Source organism: Rutidosis leptorrhynchoides, chromosome 6, assembly GCF_046630445.1.
Source record: "Rutidosis leptorrhynchoides isolate AG116_Rl617_1_P2 chromosome 6, CSIRO_AGI_Rlap_v1, whole genome shotgun sequence".
Lineage (NCBI taxonomy): Eukaryota > Viridiplantae > Streptophyta > Magnoliopsida > Asterales > Asteraceae > Rutidosis > Rutidosis leptorrhynchoides.
Window position 1 is genome coordinate 31382844 of NC_092338.1, and position 19955 is coordinate 31402798.

The window sequence follows — 19955 nt, forward strand, 5'->3', positions numbered from 1 at the left end:
TGACCGATCAAAGTTTGACTTTTTGTCAAACTTAACCAAATGATTATGCAATCTTTCTAACTTGTTTCTATACTTGTATCTTGCATGAAACTTGACAAATTGATTCACATGCTACATAATCGAGTCGTAACGAGCCATAGGACTAATTGAACATCTTTGACCTATCATGTTACCGTTATTGATACGACCTATTTGTTTAGGTCAATACTAGCATTGTTCTTTGCACACATTACTTGTTGAAGTACTTATTACTCGTGCACACAAGGTGAGATCATAGTCCCATCTTTCAAACAACTTTTATACTTTAAACTATGGGATGAGAAACATATACGTATCATACTTTTACGCTTTGAACACAAGTACGAAAACGAACATTCCACGTACGGATTTGAACAAAAATCCTCAATTCAATTATCATTAGTTACACTTGCAGGGTGTAAACGAGAACTTATATTATGTGATCACATGGGCTTGACGAGCCTCATTCGGACGGTTCGCTACCGTTAGCGGATGAAATATATTTTCGAGTATAGTGTATGTTCTAACACTACGTAACAGGGTACAAAATAGTTAAGTTTGATAATTGGGTGCCCGCGAAACAAATAACAACTTTGGAATGCAAATGATTTTGATAATCATCTTATATTAAATCTTGTGGTTCAAATACAACGTTTACTAAAACACTTATGATTTCACCAACGTTTTAGTTGACAGTTTTCTATATGTTTTCTCAGGTCCTTGAATGCTTAAGGATACATGCTTCTGCTTACTTTTTGATACTTGCTTGGATGTCGAGTATACGTGCATAGTTGGGGCGTCTTTTGACTACTTTTATAAATTGTGTCGCATAGGTTTCATTTGTACGTTCAACATTGAAATGTAACTATTCATTGAACTACTTTTGTAAGCTTGAAACATCCTTTTACTTATGAAATGAATGCGACATATTTTGGTCAAACGTCACGTTAAAGACTTATGACCACGTAACGGGACCCAAGTAGTCGGCGCCGTCAAACATGATTTAGTCGGGTCGCTACATAAGGCTACCCTCCATTGCTCCAGTCTTCTATTAAGTTCCTCTTTAGATTCGGAAACAAGCACAATATCATCGGCAAAAATTAGGCACCAAGGGATACACTCTTGTATCCCTCGAGAAAGCTCATCAAGGATCAAAGCGAAAAGAAAAGGGCTAAGGGCCGATCCCTGATGCAGGCCTACTTCTATTGGGAAAACTTCTGTATTTCCCACCGGCGTTCGAACGCAAGACTTCGCCCCTTCGTACATATCCCTAATAACACTAATATATCTACTCGGGATACTTCTACCTCTAAGGGTCTTCCAAATCAAATTTCGTGGGACGCAATCGTAGGCCTTTTCCAAGTCTAAGAATACCATCTCGAGATTCTTTTGCTTTTCTCTATACTTCTCCATAAGGTTCCTAATAATATTGATTGCCTCAATCGAAGAGCGCCCTGGCATGAAACCAAATTGATTTTCCGAAACATTTGTTACACGTCGAAGTCTAGTCTCAATCACTCTCACCCAAAGTTTCATAGTGTGGCTAAGTAATTTTATGCCTCTAAAGTTACCGCAGGTTTGAGCATCCCCCTTGTTCTTATAAATGGGAATAGTCTCGCTCACTCTCCATTCCATAGGCATTTTAGAGCTTCAATACATTTTGTTGAAAAGGCAAGTCAGCCACCTAACACCATTGTCGCCATGGCACCGCCACGCCTCAATGGGGATCTGGTCAGGTCCTGCAGCTTTATTTCTCCCCATTTTTCGTAGTGCCGATCTCACTTCCTCGTGGTTGATCCTCCCAAAATCTATGTTGTTCTGGGATTGTTCTATCTAAGATTCTTGCGGGTCTTCGAGACATTCAGGTCTTCCTCCGGTGAAAAGGGATGAGAAGTACCCTTCCCATATTTTTCGAATTTCGTCTTCCTTTACTAAGGTTTGACCAGCTTCATTTTTGATAAACTTGATGTTATCTAGGTCCCTGCGCCTTCGCTCCCTAGCTTTGGCTATCTTGTAGATATCATTAGCTCCTTCTTTGGAGTCTAGTTTCCTATACAAATATTCGTATGCCTTATCTTTTGCACGTGCTACGGCCTTCTTAGCTTCTCTTTTGGCTTCTTTATATCTCTCTTCAACCCTAGTTCTAACCGCCGGGGTCCCCTCCCGACAAGTTATGAGCTCCCTTACCTTAGTTGCTTAAGAGCGACTTTGCTTTGAACTTCATCACTAAGCCACCATGATTCTCTATCCGACCTATGTCCTCTCGAAGTTCCTACTGCCACACCCAAGGCTTCGTTGGTTGCCTCTCTAATGGTGGACTCCAGACAATTCCTGATCTGGTCCGCATCTTCATGAGATACCATTTCCACTTCTGCCTCCACTCTTTCTACAACTAAAGTCTTAAAAGTCTCTGCCTTCTCTCCGTTCAACTTCTTCCATAGGATTATAGGTTGGACGGGCCTTACACTCATGGTGACCCGTCTCCGGAGAACCAAATCCATGACCAACAATCTGTGCTGGGAGGAGCATGTCAAGTCAGTCAGGGCCTTACAGTCCCCACATGTCCTAAGATCCCCTCTGCGAAGTAACAAATAGTCAATCTGGGTACTATTACCCCCGCTATGAAAGGTTTCTAACTGAGCATTCGTCTTCTTGAAGAACGAATTTGCAAAAACCAAATCGTGAGCAACAGCAAAATCAAGAATAGAGAGCCCTTCCTCATTTCTTAGCCCTTCCTCATTTCTTACTCCGTACCCAAAACCCCCATGGGCCCCGGATAACCCTCGACATTTGTTCCTATATGACCAATTAGGTCTCCCCCAATAAGTAATCGATGGTCAGGAGGGCACATCCTCACAACCTCGTCTAACGATTCCCAGAAGAGTCTCTTTTCAGCTGCGCCAAGGCCCGCATGAGGTGCATAAGCGCTAATGACCGTGTAGATCACCTCCTAGATTACTAACCTAACCGACATAATTCTATCGCCCCGTCTGCTCACATCCACGACATTCTCGTTATGGGGTGGGCCAATAATAATTCCAACACCGTTTCTAGCTACTCTCGATCCCGAGAACCATAGCTTGTAGTCCTTGATCTTAACCGCCCCTCGACCCTTCCATCTAGTCTCTTGAACACACAAGATGTCCACTTTACGTTTACGTAAAGTCTCCACTAGTTCATAAAGTTTGCCGGTCAAAGTACCCACATTCCAACTACCCGCTCTAATCCTAACAGGCTTCACTAACCTGTTGCCGCTTCTAGATCCTATAAACCTACCCGACCCAGAGCTCGAAGGACATGACCTCAGGTAACCATGAGAATGACTAGCGTCTATCTTACCCTATGAAACGAGAACGAATAAAAATAAAAAACAGAAAAAGGAAAAAACCAACAAAGTTAATCTATATGAAAGCCCACAAATAAAAAGAATTTGGCAAGTAGCGTAACAAAAAACAAGCTTAAGGAACGTTCTATACTCTACAGATAAAACACTAGAAATCTAAATCGTTAAAAGATCCTACTCGAACGAAAACTTAGTATACTTAGCCTAGCCAATCAATACTAGCCGCTTAATAGCTTCAAATAGACAGAAAACAGTAATAAAATTTATGTTTATGTTAAGAGAACCCAATAATATATAATATTGATGTATTGATTTATATTTCCTACGACTAGCAATCAATAACTCTTAAAAATCTAGGAATAATCTTCAAATTACACCAAATAGGAGTAGTACAACAAACGTAAAGGTAATAGCAAAAGGAATTTAAAGGTCAGAACTATTAAATATATTGAATAAAATGAGTTATTCCATGATTATTCAAGTCTTTTTTCGGGTATACGGGTCGGGTAATTGTGTATACGGGTTGGATAAACGGAGCGAATAATCGGGTATACGGTCCGGGTGTATGGACTAGGGTCTTTTCTCGGTTATACGGGGCGGGTAATCGGGTTTGTGTCAAAAACCATCCGGACCCGAACCCACGGAAAAATTAGAAACTATCTTCATACCCGACCCTATACCCATTTAACCAGCCCAAATCCGGCCCAAAATAATCGGGTTTCGGGTTTTCCCATCGAGTACGAATTTCTTTGCCATCCCTAAATATAAGTGTTTAAAATTATCAATCAAGTTAATATAATATTTTTTATATTTTAAAAGGATAATGTCCTTTGATTTATTTAAAAAAAAATTTGTGATTTTAAAATGTGTGAAATTGAGGTAATATTGTTCAACCTATTAACGATCGTTAGTCATAAAATTTTAATAAGTACTCAAATTCGTTACACGATTGGTTCCCAGAATAAAAATAAAAAAAGTAAAAGATAACAATAATAAAAGTTGTAAAACAGTAAAATTTTTAAAAGTAAATAAAAAAGTAAAATAAACAAAATTTAAAATAATAATAAAATAAAACTAAATAAATAAAAATAATAACAAAATAATATATATTTAAATAAATAAAAATAATAATAAAAAATAAAAAAACATTTTTTTTTAAAATAAAAAAACCTTTTTTTTTAAATAAAAAAAGTATACCGAAATGACCATTTTTTTATTAATTTTTTTTATTTCATGGACCAACCGTGTAATGAAATTTGATGAAATGGGTATTTAACGAATTTTGATTAGCGGTTGTTAATAAGTGGACAAACTAAATTCAACTATTATTATTATTATTACTATTATAATTATTATTATTATTATTATTATTATTATTATTTTTATTATTATTATTATTATTATTTTCTTTATTATTATCATTATTAATTATTATCTTTGTGTACAAATGACTTAGACTAACATATATAATTTTAAAGCCTATAATATTTCTAAAAGTGTGATTATGTATCTATATATATATCTAAATTTTGACTCCAGGTGTCATAAATAAGCCTATTAATCCAATTCATTTACTATTGATTTTCTTACCCAAAATAAGCATTTAACTATATGGTAAAACTTTTTAATATTTTAAAATCTAATCTAACTTGAAATTAAGTGTCATTAAATAGAACTTATAGACATTTCGCTTTTCATATTCTTTGTGAATTACTCCGTATTTATGAATTATATAATAATCTATAACTATGTAATAAAACAGTAAAACGGTAATAGTAATAACTTATGTAATTGAAAGGTTGAAAATTTAAGAATGTTGTGAGAGGTTATGTATTAACCGGCCTTAGGGCTATCATAACCTCATTTTTGCCTTTTCAGTACTCCTTCTACTTGGATTATTTAATATACAAATTCACAATGGGTTATATGTTAGAAGAAAATGACGTTGAGAGAAACTTAAAATGCAAACTACTTGAGAGAGAAGCGATAAAAATCAACAGGAAAACGAGTTGTTGTTTAGTCACCATGTGGTTGCAGGTTACAAGTCCATTTTTTATTTTCGTTTAACGGTATAATACTTATTTCAGTTTTGTACACATTATAGAATCCGATCGGTTAAATTTCGTGTGTTATATTGTTATAAACATGTTCATGTTAAGTATGTTAGCAAGCGTTAAAGGGGTTGGTTAGCATTAGGTTTACAATAATAGTCATGGAAGAAGATGAACATTTCAAAGTAAGTGTACATTATTTTAGTTAAATACAAAAAAAAAAAAAAAAAAAATGTAAGAATGAGTTTGATTGAGACAGAACGAGAAGTGGATATACTAAAGTCATATATGTCCTCATCGTAGTAAATTAAGAGCTATCCAAAAATTTCAAGGTGAGTTGCACTATCGATTTTCTTGGATTGTATTAGCTTAATAATACTTTGCATGTTCTAATGTTACTTTATAAATTGTTTGTTAAAATATTTCATTGTTGAATTATTTTTTGCTTTATAAATGTTTTGATAATGTGAAAACAAAATTATTACACTGATTTTTGACTATCGATCTTCGATATATATAATGATAATTATGAATTAATCAAAAAGTGAAAGCCATATATAACTCAATGAAATCACTATACAAATAATACCCATAATATAATAAAAACTACACTAACACGTATTTATCAAAAAGTCCTACAACACTAAACAAACTATAGTACAGTTAAAAGTATTATCAACACGTCAAAAACACATACTCTTGACATTTAAGAACATAGAATTGATATTTAAGATCAAATTATTAAATATAAAGTATTTGAAGTTTTTCGTAAATAGTACGGGGTAATTGTTAATGAGTTGATTATTCTCCAACCAAAACTACTTTTTCATCTTCGCTTATTGATTAGTCCTGTAAGTTTCTAAAACAAGTCATTAATTGATGTCTTTTCTTAATAATTAACTTATGAACTGATGTTAGTTATATTTCTTAAGCTACTCATGTTAGTGGTTAAGTTGAAAGTATATTACATTTATGAATTCATGATCTTAATTATTATGTCGCGATTCTAAACTATCTGAATTAAAACTATTAAAATAAATACGTAATAAGGTCACATTTAATAAAGTGTAAGACCATCATGATAAGAATTCGAGAAGTAATTTAACCACTTTAATTTACTCTCATTACTTTAGAATATGTGGAATTATTCAATCAATGTAACTTTTAAAAATGATAGGAAATTTTCATTGACTATAGTAACATCCTTGGTCTTATAGGATTATAGCTAACTCGATTATGCAACTATTTGTGAAGATTAAAATATTAAAACGTGGGACAAATCGTGCAACGCACGGGCTTTGTCCACTAGTAACTCATATAATTTTGAATCTAACATCACTTCATTAAATACACATTTCAACTCATTAATACACAACGCCAAATAGGATAGCATTTGGCGCCGAATAATTTTCGTTTTAATTGTACCGATATTCACAATATCACCCTAAATAGGCCCAAAGAACAAGACTCTTTAAAAGAGTCTTGCCATTCGAGGTCGTCTAAATACTGCAAAAGAAATTGTACTTAGTTTAATGTTTTTTTTAAGTTGAAAATTTTATCTTATTATTATCTTTGTGTACGCATGATTTAGAGCGGTATATATAATTTAAAGGCATATTAATTCGGTTTCAGATTGAACTAAAATTCGTAACGTCCCAACGAGCAAGACTATCTGAAAGAGTCTTGCCTTCAGAGGCCGTCTAGACGTCGAAAATGACATTTTATTAAATTTTAATGTAATTTTTGACAGTTGAAATTTTCTATCTTATTATTATCTTTATGTACCCATGAATGTTATATATAATATTAAGGTCTATAATTTTTTCAAAAGTGTAATTATGTATAACTCATATAATTTTGAATCTAATCTAATTTCTCTAAACACACATTTCTACTTATTAATATACGCCGTCAATTTGGTAGTATTTGGCGACGAATAATTTTCGGTTTCAGAATGAGCTGAAATTTACAAGACCACCCTATAACGGCCATAAGAGCATGACACTCTGAAAGAGTGTTGCCATTCGAGGTCTTCTAGATGTCGTATGTCGTATATTTACTGAGTTTAATATTTTTTTGAACGTTGGAATTTTTAAATTATTATTATCTTTGTGTACACATGACTTAGATTGGTATATATAATTTAAAGACTTATTATTTTATATAATGTAAAGGCCTATTATTTCCCCAAAAGTATAATTATGTATAACTCATATAATTATGAATCTAATGTCATTTCACTAAACATACGTTTCAACTCATTAATATACGCCGCAAATTTGGTTAAAATTTGGCGGAGAATAATTTCCGATGTCATATTGTCCAGAAATTTTCAAGATCACCATAAAATGACCCAACAAGCAAGACTCTCTCAAAGAGTCTTGCCATTCAAGGTAGTCTAGATGCTAAAAAGGACAATTTACTATGTTTTAATGTTCGTTTTAAACGTTGAAATTTTTATCTTATTATTATCTCTGTGTACGCATGACTTAGAATGATATATATAATTTTAAGGCTTATTATTTTCTTAAAAGTTTAATTAGTCATATAGTTTTGAATCTAATGTCACTTCACTAATCACACACACTATACGCCGCTAAATTGGTTGATTGTGTTGAAATTCCCAAAAATACCCTAAAACAGCTCAACGAGCAACACTCTTTGAAAAGAGTGTTGCCATCTAGATGCCGAAAATGATATTTTTCTGATTTTTAATGTTTTTTTAAACGTTAAAATTTCTATCTTATTATTATCTCTGACTTCGATTGATATATAAATTTAAGGCCAATTATCTATTACTACCTAAATATTGACACACTGTGTCATAAATTAGCTACATTAAATTCTATTTCAATTATCTATTATTACCCATATAATCTATAAAAAAATACATATAAATTCAGTTTTAAAAAAAAAAAAACTTTCATAAATAAATAATCTTAAAAGTGACCCCAAGAGTCATAACTCATAAATAAGCTTATTTAATCATGTTAGTGTATTAAATAGAATTCCTATTAAATTAGATTAAATAAATGAAATAAAATAATATATCTATATATAAAAAATGAATAATAAATAAGCTTACTTAATCATGTGTTAATGTATTAAATACAATTTTTAAATTAAATTAAATAATTGTAATAAAATAATATATATATATATATATATATATATATATATATATATATATATATATATATATAAATGAATATAAGATTTAATATTAATTTTATGAACCGGATTAAATCAATATTAGTAACTTACATATAATATATATTTATTATTTATTCAATATCAATTAAATGATAAATAAAGAATTAAATAGTAGTAAAATAAATAATAAATATATGGTAAACCAAAAATGAACAATAAATATACGAACCTTTCATCTTCTTACTAAATTAACTTATTTTTTACTAGCCTATAAATATGTATGTCATCTTCACTTTTCAATAGGAATCATACAATGGGAAGATCACATCATATTATTACTAAAAGATGGATATTCAAGATATGTATAATGAGGTAAATATATGTAATATATATTCAAATATGTATATGTATATATATACGTAGATAAATGTACATATATAACAATGATTTAATCATGAAGTATATATTTTCAGAATATATATATATATATATATATATATATATATATATATATATATATATATATATACTGTAATTTGTTTTGTATCCTACATCTCCACTTTTCAGTAGCAATCATATAATGAGAAGATCACGCCATATTACTAAAAGATGAATATTCAAGTTATGTATCATGAGGTAAATATGTGTAATCTATATTTTCTTTTATGATTTAAAATATTATTTAATATATATATATATATATATATATATATATATATATATATATATATATATATATATATATATATATATATATATATATATATGTGTGTGTGTGTGTGTGTGTGTGTGTGTGTGTGTGTATTTGAATATGTATATGTGTGTGTGTGTGTGTGTATATATATATATATATATATATATATATATATATATTAATTATAATTTTTGAGTTTTTCATTAAATTGTTATCATTCATCACTTATATCATTTTATATGTTTATATGAATAAAACATCACTTTATATTTAAATATACGGATCATCAAAAGTCTCTCATTGATTATTTTAATAATATATGTAGTATGTAAATTATTTACGATTTAAAATATTATTTAATATATATATATATATATATATATATATATATGTGTGTGTGTATAATATTGATATATAATTATATACACATATATAATTATATACATATATAATTATATAATTAAATATAATGCGTGTTTGTTTGTTTTTGTAGCTACTGAAGAAACATTGAATTAAAAAAAAATGTCAAATGTAGACTTGCCAAGAAGACACGTGGTTGGCTCTATGTTAGATGAATTCGTTCGAAGATTCTTTTTTTTAATGTTTATAATGTGATTATTATATTGTATAATTGTATTTATATATTTAAGTTAATTTAAATTTCTTATATAAATTTTCTTACAATTCTATCCTTTTAATTATTAAATAGTATAGTATAAAAATATATATGTTAAAAAAGTTCAAATCAATTACCTATTTTGATGTTCGTGGAAGTTTTTGCTTATTTATTACGATTATTATGGACTTTTTTTTAAAGCATTATTATGGACTGTTAAGAACTCTTTGTTTCATATGGTCGTTATTATATATGTCCTCCCAATAAGAACTATTACGTACGAGACAACCGCATACTTTACTTTAAAATAAAAAATGCAAAGCGTAAAAACATCCGTGCAACGCACGGGCAATGCTTCTAGTTTCCTTTAAAAGTATAATTATATATAACTTGTATAACTTTGAATTTAATGTCACTTCACTAAACACATTTCAACTCGTTATTATACGTCGCCAAATTAGGTAGCATTTGGCTGTGCGTAATTTTTTATTTTCAATTCAGCTGAAATTCACAAGATCACAATAAAACGGCCCAAAGAACTGAAAGAGTCTTGCCATTCGCAATCTCTACATGCCAAAAATGTCATTTTATCAAGTTTTAATATTCTTTTTGAACATTGGAATATCTATGTTATTATTGTTATACGAGTATATATAAATTTAAGGCCTATTATTTCAATAAAATTTAGTTATGTATAACCCACATAATTTTAACAGCAAATAATTTTCAGTGTCAAATTGTCCTTGAATTTTCAAGATAAGGAACAAGACTATCCACTACATAAGATCTGTAAACAAACCAAGATCTAGAACATAGGTTAAAGTTTGGTGTGCACGAAGGTATGCTTTCATGACCTTTGTATCTTCATTGAGTGGACGTTCAGCAGTTATTAACCTCAAAGGTTCTAGTTTTTTAGTGAACTTTGTACCTGCGAAGTGAAATCCTCCCTGCTTAGCCGTAAGATTTCGGTGACCCGCTGCAACAAATTTGGCTTGTAAGGTTGTATTATATGATGTGCCTTAGTGACGATGGGTTGGCTCGTGCTCTGAGTTGTGCACCAGAACTCGTATCGGTCTCTCCTATATCAGCCAAAGCTAATGGCTTTATCCATCATGTTTGGTTAAAAGTGCGAGGTGCACAGCTTAAGTTTATTTTAATGGTCAACGCTTCGCTGGCGAAGTTATTTTGTTGGCTGTGTCGGATCCTTTTTTGTTTTCGTCAAGGTGGTCGATGTGGACGAACAAGTTGACAATAGTTCATAAAATTGATGAGGCGCAGAATGTTGGGACAAAATTTCTTTTGAATGCAATGTTAGTTTCAAAGAAATTAAAAAAAATGTCAAACTTCACCAACACCCTACCGTTAAAAATGTTCTTAAAGCTATAATTCAAATGTAAATGAAGTTTAATGTTTGAAGGATTATTAGAATGAGATTTTTTTAAAAAATTCATTTCTAAAAAATACCACTTAATGTTTTTAATAAGAAAAAGAATTTACGTATTTCATAGACTATTTAAGGTTTATTTAGCTTTTCAAAGGTACAATTTTATTCATTATATACAAATATTTTGATTTTTCTAGGCTAAAACTTAAAGAACCATCAGCAACCAAATATTTATCCCCAACAGCTAATTAAAGCTATACGGTCCGCATCATGGTTTGAACTCTCAACGAGGGTTCCATCATCTGGTTCATCATCATTTAATAACATACAAATAAGTTTTATTTAATCATATAAAGAGTGAGAAGCAAGATTATATTTATTACATTTTATATAGATTTAATTAGAGAAAAGGGCTCAGAAAAAAATATGGGTAGAGAAAGTTTATCAATCACAAAGTAAATCAGAGTGGTGCATGACTTTCCTAAGTTATCATCACAGCCCTTGAAAACCAATTTTTAATATTATTTTAATCAAAAGTAAAATTAAAAGTGAAATGTGAACAGAAATAAATAACAGTTTGCTTTGGACAATTAACAGCAAACTGTGTCGCAAATTTGTTTTCATCGCTATTTGCCTGTAAAAACGAGATGCCTACAACATTAATTAAGTCAAGGCATCAGATACCATCAGGCATTCAAACAATTAAGTATTCAATTTTAATTACATAAAAACATATAACTGATATACTAATGCACAATCTCAGCCGAAAGATGGTGATAAATTAATGTTAATCACAGTAAAACATCAGTGTAAATAATTCTTTTGCATCATCGATTGCAATACTCCATATTCCTAATTAATATATAAGACAAATTAAACAAATTGAAGATAACGTTTATAAAAAAACAGAGATGGTTGATTACAAAATAAAGATCAGATGGTAGTGCATGTATTATAGTTCATCATTCGATAGTACAGAGATAAATGGGTAAAATAAATCATCATATCTATTACTTCAGAATCAGCTCATCTCCAGGTTTAAAAAAATCAAATCAAATTAAAAATGTAAAATTATACAAATTCAATTGAATCAGACAATTAATTATGTCTATCACCATAGAGCGATGTAATTATACAAAGCTCATGAGACTGGGGCGACAACAACTCTCATCATTTTCATATATAAATTTGAATTAGAAATTAAAATTAGAAAATTGAAAAGAATCAGATTAAAAAATATGTCTATCACCAGTGATCTACATACGTGTACGAAGCTCATAAGACTGGGGCGACAATAATTCACATCATTTTCAACTACAATTAAGTTAGATGATGAAAAAAAAACAGTGAATTACGAAATAGAAACAGAGAGCTCACGAATCGAATGATATTGATGTACCAAATCGCGGATCGTGATGATTATTATAACAGGTGGAAACTGAATGGTAGGTTATGGAGGATGTGGCGGCATATATAGCGAATCGAGTAGGGTTTTAGTTTGTGTTGTTTGGTTCGATTTAGGGTTTTGAGAGGAACCTTAATTCTAGCTTTGGGCTGATCTTGGGCCGAGAGTGTATAAAGCCCATTAAAATGTAGTGAATTATTTGGTCCAGTAAAATGCCCTGTAAAAGAATAACGTGTGTGTGCTGGGATTCGAATTATTTCGAACACAGGTTTCTACTGCCACAAGATATTAAAATTTTTTTAACGACGATATCGAAATCGAATTCTCTCATTTATCTCACACATACACATTAGGAGGAAACTTTTCATACACTATCGCTGCATTGGCCATTGGGTACCCGGTGTACTTTGGATTAAACCAGGACACTTAAGGCATGCGCCATATCACCCCAATAGAGTCCTCGAGAAAACTTCCCTCCGAGGAATCGAAACCTCACCTATTATTTCAAGGACGTGGGCTCGAAATCAACATAAGAGTTGTACCACTCAGACAATGCCTCGGTATCTTCCCAATTTATTAGAAATAGAAGAATAGTATATAAAGGTGATAGTGTTGTAGATGTTTCAACGGTTTACGGCGCGTACTTCTAGCTTGAAATACTCGTTCATAATGTGGTATTGTTGTAGATGTTAAAAGTGTTATCACGTGATAATCGAGTTAGACTGATTACCGTTAAAAGTGTTGTCACGTGATAATCTAGTTAGCCTTACCAACTACCTAACATTACGCAGGCTCATAAAACAATGCTTTTTAGCTTTCTTCAGGACTTGGCCCGAAGTGTTCGGCAAATTCTCACGCGCTACACACCCGTTCGCCATTTTGTTCTCAACTCTTCTCACCTCCTAGGCGAGACAAGCTACCTTTAGCTAGGAGCCTCTTTTCCTTCTGCCCGCCAGCTCCCCGAAACCAATGTTCGACTTGCATTTCTCTTGGCTTTTATCCTTCCCCCAATTTTGTCCCTGGTCCTAGTGGTTACTCCCGATCCGAAGCACCTCATTTCATCAATACGGAGAATTCACTTTATCCATTTTATTACCATACAAACGGAAAGGGATGACGTGAAGCCTTGTTCCATGAAATAATGAATAGTCTTCCTTATCTTTAAAATCGTTACAGCATCGATCAAATATAGCAATATAATAGAGTAAGCCCTATTACAAACTAAACACAATGGGCTAAACTAATAACAATGAGCTAGTGGTAAAAGAGTCCGCTAACAATTACATCTAACTAATGGTGCGTTTGTTTGCCTCTTAATGGAATGGTTCAGCACTGAATGTTGAACCATTTAGCATTCAGTGCGTTTATTTCTGACATTTGAATGACATATGGTGCTGAAATTCAGCTCTGAACCATTCAGAGATGAAACACTCTCTTAACCATTAAGAGCCTAAATGATCTATAATATTCTCCTCAATCCTGATCACATAACTAACAAGCATATTAAATTTTTTATTCATGTCACACGTTAATAAGGTAGTTGTAATCAGTTCATATCGTTCATTCTAAATGATTATCAAACATCTTATTTTCATTCAGAGCAAACCTTATTCAGAGACTCTGGACCATTCAGATTCTGAATCATTCAGCACTAAATCATTCAATTGTATCAAACGCACCATAAAAGTACTCGACGTTTTGAATATTTTGAATGATGAAAGCTTTATTGTAGATGTTGAAATGAGTCATTGAATTGTATGTGCTTGTCTACCTCATCAATGGGTATGTATTTGTCAATTTGTGACATGCATACTTCAAATGTATAATTAAACTTAATTGCCCCTATTTTGAGACTAGTTTTTAATATGATTTTGGAATTTTTTCTAGTTTTCTTTCTAAGTCTTTAACACAAGATCAGAGTGCTAAACGACTATTATTCTAAATTCAAATTAGGGCAAATGGTTTGAAAAGGTAACATAAGTTACCTAAATTGACAACCAAGGTAACCCCCAAATCGCATAAGCCCGAAAAAGATTTCAATTTTATTGTTGCTCAAGAAAAGGATTGCGTGTTCAAAAATTTTAAAATTGGGGTAACCTTCGTTAAATTTATTAACGATCGTTAAATAAAAATAAATAATTGGTCCCTAAAGTTTGTTTAAAAATTGCACCACTCATCCTCTTTCATCATCTTTCATCACCATCTTCATCTTATAATTCAGAATCATAAAATTTCAATTGGATGTATATGTTGTTCCTTAATTATTTATATGTTCCAACAAAATCAAACTTATTAATTACTAATAACTATACAGGTACTTAACAACATTTGATAAATATAATAAATATAGATATGACGATAGATTTGTAGATGCGAAGAATTGTTCAGTTGGAGTAACATACTCACCAAAACCCAGAACCTTTGTTGTGAAACTCCGATTGCAAATCCCAGTACCCACACAAATCAATTTTTAATTTAATTTAAAACATATCTGCTCACAAGAGCCATTGTGTTCGTCATCATCGTTCATCGTTCGTCATCATCGTTCATTCGATCCAATTTAAAACAGATCTCGCCGCCATCACCTTGTTCATTCGATTTCTTGCATGTCACCATCATCTGTTTTAGAATCTCATAATTACAATCAAGATAAATTGGTTTGAATATGAGTGGATTTTGACATAAATTGATTAGATATGAGTTTCACTGCCATATCTTCCGGGTCTATGAACCCCGTACCACCACCATTAAACTGAAGGGGATGGTTACGATGATGATACTAAACTGGAACATGATGTATTGGTAATTCAAAATTACAATCCGTCACCACCGCAAATCGAAGAAGATGAGGTTAATCTCAAATCGTCATCGCCACAAATCGAAGAAGATGAGGTTAATCGTTTTGGTTCTTTTCGATTTTTTAAAAATTTTTGGGGATCTGATATTTGGCGTACTCTGTATATATATATCCGCATGTATTTGTCATCTAATATTTGATTGAAGCTTTACGTATTGAGGTAAACAGACTTTGAGCTTTGCTTGCGATGATGTTTCAACTGATTATTTATGCTTGTTTGGGTTGTTTGTTGATTTCAGAAAAGGATGATCGATGGTTCTGAATCTTGAAATTTAGTAGTTTGAATGTGCAATGGAATTAGGTTTTGAAAAAGAGGATGAAGATTGGGATTGAAGATGATGAGAGGTTATTGGTGCAATCTTTTGACAAACTTTAGGGATCAATTGTGTAATTTTGACTGATGATTGTTAATGAATTTGACGATGTTACCTTTTCTCCGAAGTTTTTAAAATTAAAACCCTTTTCGGGCATCTTTTTAATTTTGGTTACCTTTATTGTCAAATTTGACAACATAGGTTACCTTTTCGGGCCATTTGCCCTTCAAATTATGTTACTATAAAATAATACTAACGATTTCTATCAATCTAAAATCAACATTATATTATAAGAAATCACCGAGCCATTGCCTGAGTGGCAGTGACGATTCCAGAATACAAACTCAATAGGGTCATGAATTTTGTTTTCAAAACTAATTATATTTGAATGTTATTTACTTTCAAAAAACTAGAAGTTCGGAAAATATATTGCGTCCGAGTAGTTAAATATAGTGGTGTTCTATACATTTTAAAGGAAAAAAAATATAACTTCGAAAAAGATATGGGGTTCTCCAGTTATATTTAGTGGTGTCCTACACAATTTACAGAATATTTTCTAACAATAATTTCCGAACTAACGGTTTCCCGTGACCCCACGGGACACCATGTAAACTCACCACTGTTGAATGGTACAACTCCCATGTTGATCCCGGGCCACGTCCTTGAAATTATATGTGGAGGTTCGAATCCTGGGAGGGGGTTTTCTCAAGGATTCTGTTGGGTTGATATGGTGCATGCCTTAAACCTCTTAGTTTAATCCAAAGCACATCAGGTACCCAGTGACGCGATGGTGTGTGAATAGTTTTCTCCTAACGTGTGTGTGAGTGACAAATAATGAGAGAATTCAATGTCAATATTGTCGTTAAAAAAAGTATATTATAAGAAAGTATATCAAATTAATCAGAGTGATTACAGTAACTAATAATACTTCGTACTTGATAGAAAATAAAATCGTTTAACCTTCTAAATGTAGCATATCATTTGAGAGACAAAGGCTTATGAGCTGATTATGATGATATCTATCTATCTATAATCTATAATATCTATTAAATCTCTAATTTGATAACATCATAAATAAGTTATTTCCTTTGTTAAAAATAATTCAAAACAAACAATAATAAATTAGAGGACATCTAGATGATGTCATTAATCAATTTAATTACAATTAAAAAAATTAAGATTTATTAGATTATTCAAAAAACTTTAACGTGTATTCGGTCTATACAAACAAGTTGACTTTGTTTCTACGGATAACGTTAGAACTTTTAGAAGTTATCTAGAATTGCAACTCCTATCCGGCTATTCAATTGCATTTTTAATTTTAAACCGATTGTTTAGTTACATGATTAAAAATATGTGTGATTGTTTATTATTTTTTTATATATGTTAGATAATATTAATATGTTAATTGTATAATATATGAAGTATCATGTACAACCTTATAACAAAATACACTCATTACCATATGTATAATATTTGAAGTATTATGTACAATCTTATCGTAAAACACCTCCATGACTATATGTATAATATTTGAAACATTATGTACAACATTGTGATAAAACACTTCCATTACCATATTTACAAACTCTAAAATAAATTGTACAATATTTTACAAAATGTTAGAAATCAAAATTAGTGTAAATATTGTAAACTTTGGGGATCAGAAAAATATCATCATTTCCCTCAAATGACAGCAAGGATACAGCAACGTATGGATCAATACAGCCAGCCTTCTAAAGATAGAAAATTTCTTTCCATTCTTGTAGGCATATAGCCGTTGGTCTCCTTTGTATATATAGGATCCATTGTAAATGATAAAAGTACCAATTCTAGTTTTATCAATTCAAAGCAATCAATAAAACGATCAATACTCTTCTCATTGTTTTATCAATTCAAACATGGTATCAGAGCTTTGTTAATGATCCTGGATCATTTAACATCTGTTTTTTCATCATATTCATCTTTTTTCGAATAACCAACAATGTCTGGAGAAGACAGTAATCCCAACAACCAGCTTATTACTGAACTAACCAGCCAATTGGCTAGGTTACTTCAGTCCAATAATGACAATCAAACACAAAGGTTACCAGATTCTTTGAAATCAATGTTAACCTCAACAATTCCAATTTTTCATTGTGGTCTAGGATAATTAAGGTTGTTATCGGAGGCAAATCCGAGACCCTCCTTAAACATCTCACAGAAGACCCACCAGCAAGTGATAATCAAAAATGGAACCAGGATGACCTGGTTGTTTTTTCGTGGGTGATTCAAAACATTGGACCACAAATTGCAAGCAATCTTACTCAATTCCCAACTACAAAGACTCTTTGGAATGCCCTCATCACAACTTACAGTTCAGGCAAAGATAAGTTGCAAACGTTTGATCTACACGTCAAAGCAAACAACATTAAGCAGGAAGGTAAGTCAATCGAAGATCTGTGGTTAAAATTACAAGGGATTTGGGGTGAGATTGAAACAAGGGATCCAAACCCCATGGAACACCCAAATGATATTATCAAATACAACAATATCAGATCAGAGCAAAAACTTTTTCAATTTTTAAACGCTCTGGATCACAAGCATGATAATATCAAAAGGGAATTGCTTTGAATCGAACCCTTACCAACCGTTGAGACAGCATATGCTGCAATTAGGAAAGAAAATGCTCACCGGAATATTTTTAACAACAAGATCGAGTCCACAAACCACTCAGGCATAGCCTCTGGGTTAATTGCACCTGCATCTAAAACCAAAGAGACCGATGGCCAAGGCTTGTATTCAAAAACCAGCGTAGATCAAATTACCTTTCATCCAAATATAAAGATAATCTCGTATGTGAAGAATGTGGGATGAAACGGCACACCAAAGATCAATGTTTTCGACGGGTTGGGTATCCCGAATGGTGGAACGATGGTCACAAAAAGGGAAAAGCATCAATGGCAGCAGGAATGACGGCAACCAGAGGCAATCAAGAGACTACCAACTCCGGTACCACCACTGCTCAAGGAAGATTTGGGTTGATGGCGGCTGAAAAACCTGCATCATCTTCCCAGGTGGAGGTAAATTAGGGTTAGGGTTAGGGTTTACATCCAAACCCGTTCAATATTCGGATGGGGAGGAGACGGGTTATTTAACCCAAAATAAGTATCATTTATTGCATAAAGACCCCTCACCTAATTTCCCTTTAGAAATTAACCCCTCTTGTGAAACTCTTGACAAAAAACAACCCCTGGTTAATCTAAATTTACCCAACAACCCCTCCAAAGATTGTGAATATCTTGAACAGTCCCATGAGCACAAAAGTAACCCTAAGTGTCAATTTTTTTTACAAAACAGGTCCTTTTCGACTAACGACGTTTCATTTGCTAATGTTATGTCTAACGAAACAAAAAACGAGGAATGAATTATCGATTGTGGTGCCACCGACACCATGACATTTGATAAAACTGATTTTTATTCGGAGTCAAAACCAAATAAAACTCAAATTAAAACGGCTAATGGAGGAAGTGTTCAAGTTAAGGGAGGGGGGGCTATTGAAATATCACCAACGTTAAAATTAAAAAATTGCCTTTACACCCCCGCACTGTCACATAAACTCTTATCCGTTAGCCACGTGACCAAAGAGCTTAACTGCACCGTATTATTACACCCAAGGTTCTGTATCTTGCAGGACATCAGGACCGGGAAGATCATTGGTCGTGGTACTGAACGGGATGGGTTATACTGTGTGGATGAAGTCACTCAAGATGGTACAATCATGCTAGCTCATGGGACTCCTAATAGACAAGGTTGGTTGTGGCATAGACGTCTAGGACATCCGTCTGCTGGTTATTTAAAGATTTTATTTTCGAATCTTTTTTCAAATAAAGTTATTGAATGTGAAATTTGTATTTTGGCTAAAAGCCATCAAAACTCGTTTAAAACTAGTGATTCTAAATCTGATCACCCTTTTACCTTGGTTCATTCAGATGTATGGGGACCCGCAAGGGTAAATGGGGGGCATAACCTTCGATATTTTGTACTCTTTATTGATGATTGCACGAGAATGACATGGACATATTTTTTAACTAACAAAATTTGAAAAATTCAAAACCTTTTATTCCATGATTGAAACACA

The 19955-nt window shown here is 32.2% G+C and overlaps 1 protein-coding gene and 5 non-coding genes across 6 annotated transcripts; all 6 read right to left on the reverse strand.

The window, feature by feature from the left end:
- Window positions 1–1851: 1851 nt before the first annotated feature.
- Window positions 1852–13542, reverse strand: LOC139853530 (uncharacterized). Its single transcript, XM_071842921.1, has 6 exons — window positions 13452–13542; window positions 12055–12111; window positions 11834–11910; window positions 2982–3358; window positions 2206–2814; window positions 1852–2068 (listed from the first exon to the last, which is right to left on the reverse strand). Exons 1-6 carry the CDS (start codon window positions 13540–13542, stop codon window positions 1852–1854), a joined length of 1428 nt encoding a protein of 475 aa, XP_071699022.1.
- Window positions 11670–11760, reverse strand: LOC139856471 (small nucleolar RNA Z221/R21b). The gene has a single exon (XR_011761954.1). It is a non-coding gene; the product is annotated as a small nucleolar RNA Z221/R21b (small nucleolar RNA).
- On the reverse strand, window positions 12012–12098 carry LOC139856463 (small nucleolar RNA Z196/R39/R59 family). The gene has a single exon (XR_011761947.1). It is a non-coding gene; the product is annotated as a small nucleolar RNA Z196/R39/R59 family (small nucleolar RNA).
- LOC139856462 (small nucleolar RNA Z195/SNORD33/SNORD32 family) lies at window positions 12187–12271 on the reverse strand. The gene has a single exon (XR_011761946.1). It is a non-coding gene; the product is annotated as a small nucleolar RNA Z195/SNORD33/SNORD32 family (small nucleolar RNA).
- LOC139856487 (small nucleolar RNA U31b) lies at window positions 12347–12437 on the reverse strand. Its single transcript, XR_011761969.1, has one exon. It is a non-coding gene; the product is annotated as a small nucleolar RNA U31b (small nucleolar RNA).
- LOC139856486 (small nucleolar RNA U31b) lies at window positions 12481–12571 on the reverse strand. Its single transcript, XR_011761968.1, has one exon. It is a non-coding gene; the product is annotated as a small nucleolar RNA U31b (small nucleolar RNA).
- Window positions 13543–19955: the final 6413 nt, after the last annotated feature.

What these genes read in the sequence shown, in the direction of transcription:
- LOC139853530 (XM_071842921.1), bottom strand. Translation starts at nt 13,542, where the DNA reads ATGGCGAACGGGTGTGTAGCGCGTGAGAATTTGCCGAACACTTCGGGC. An exon ending in ATTTACACTGATGTTTTACT is followed by an intron (nt 11,911 to 12,054) that starts GTGATTAACATT and finishes TTAATGTTGTAG; the next exon opens with GCATCTCGTTTTTACAGGCA. An exon ending in TTAATTGTCCAAAGCAAACT is followed by an intron (nt 3,359 to 11,833) that starts GTTATTTATTTC and finishes CTCGTTTCATAG; the next exon opens with GGTAAGATAGACGCTAGTCA.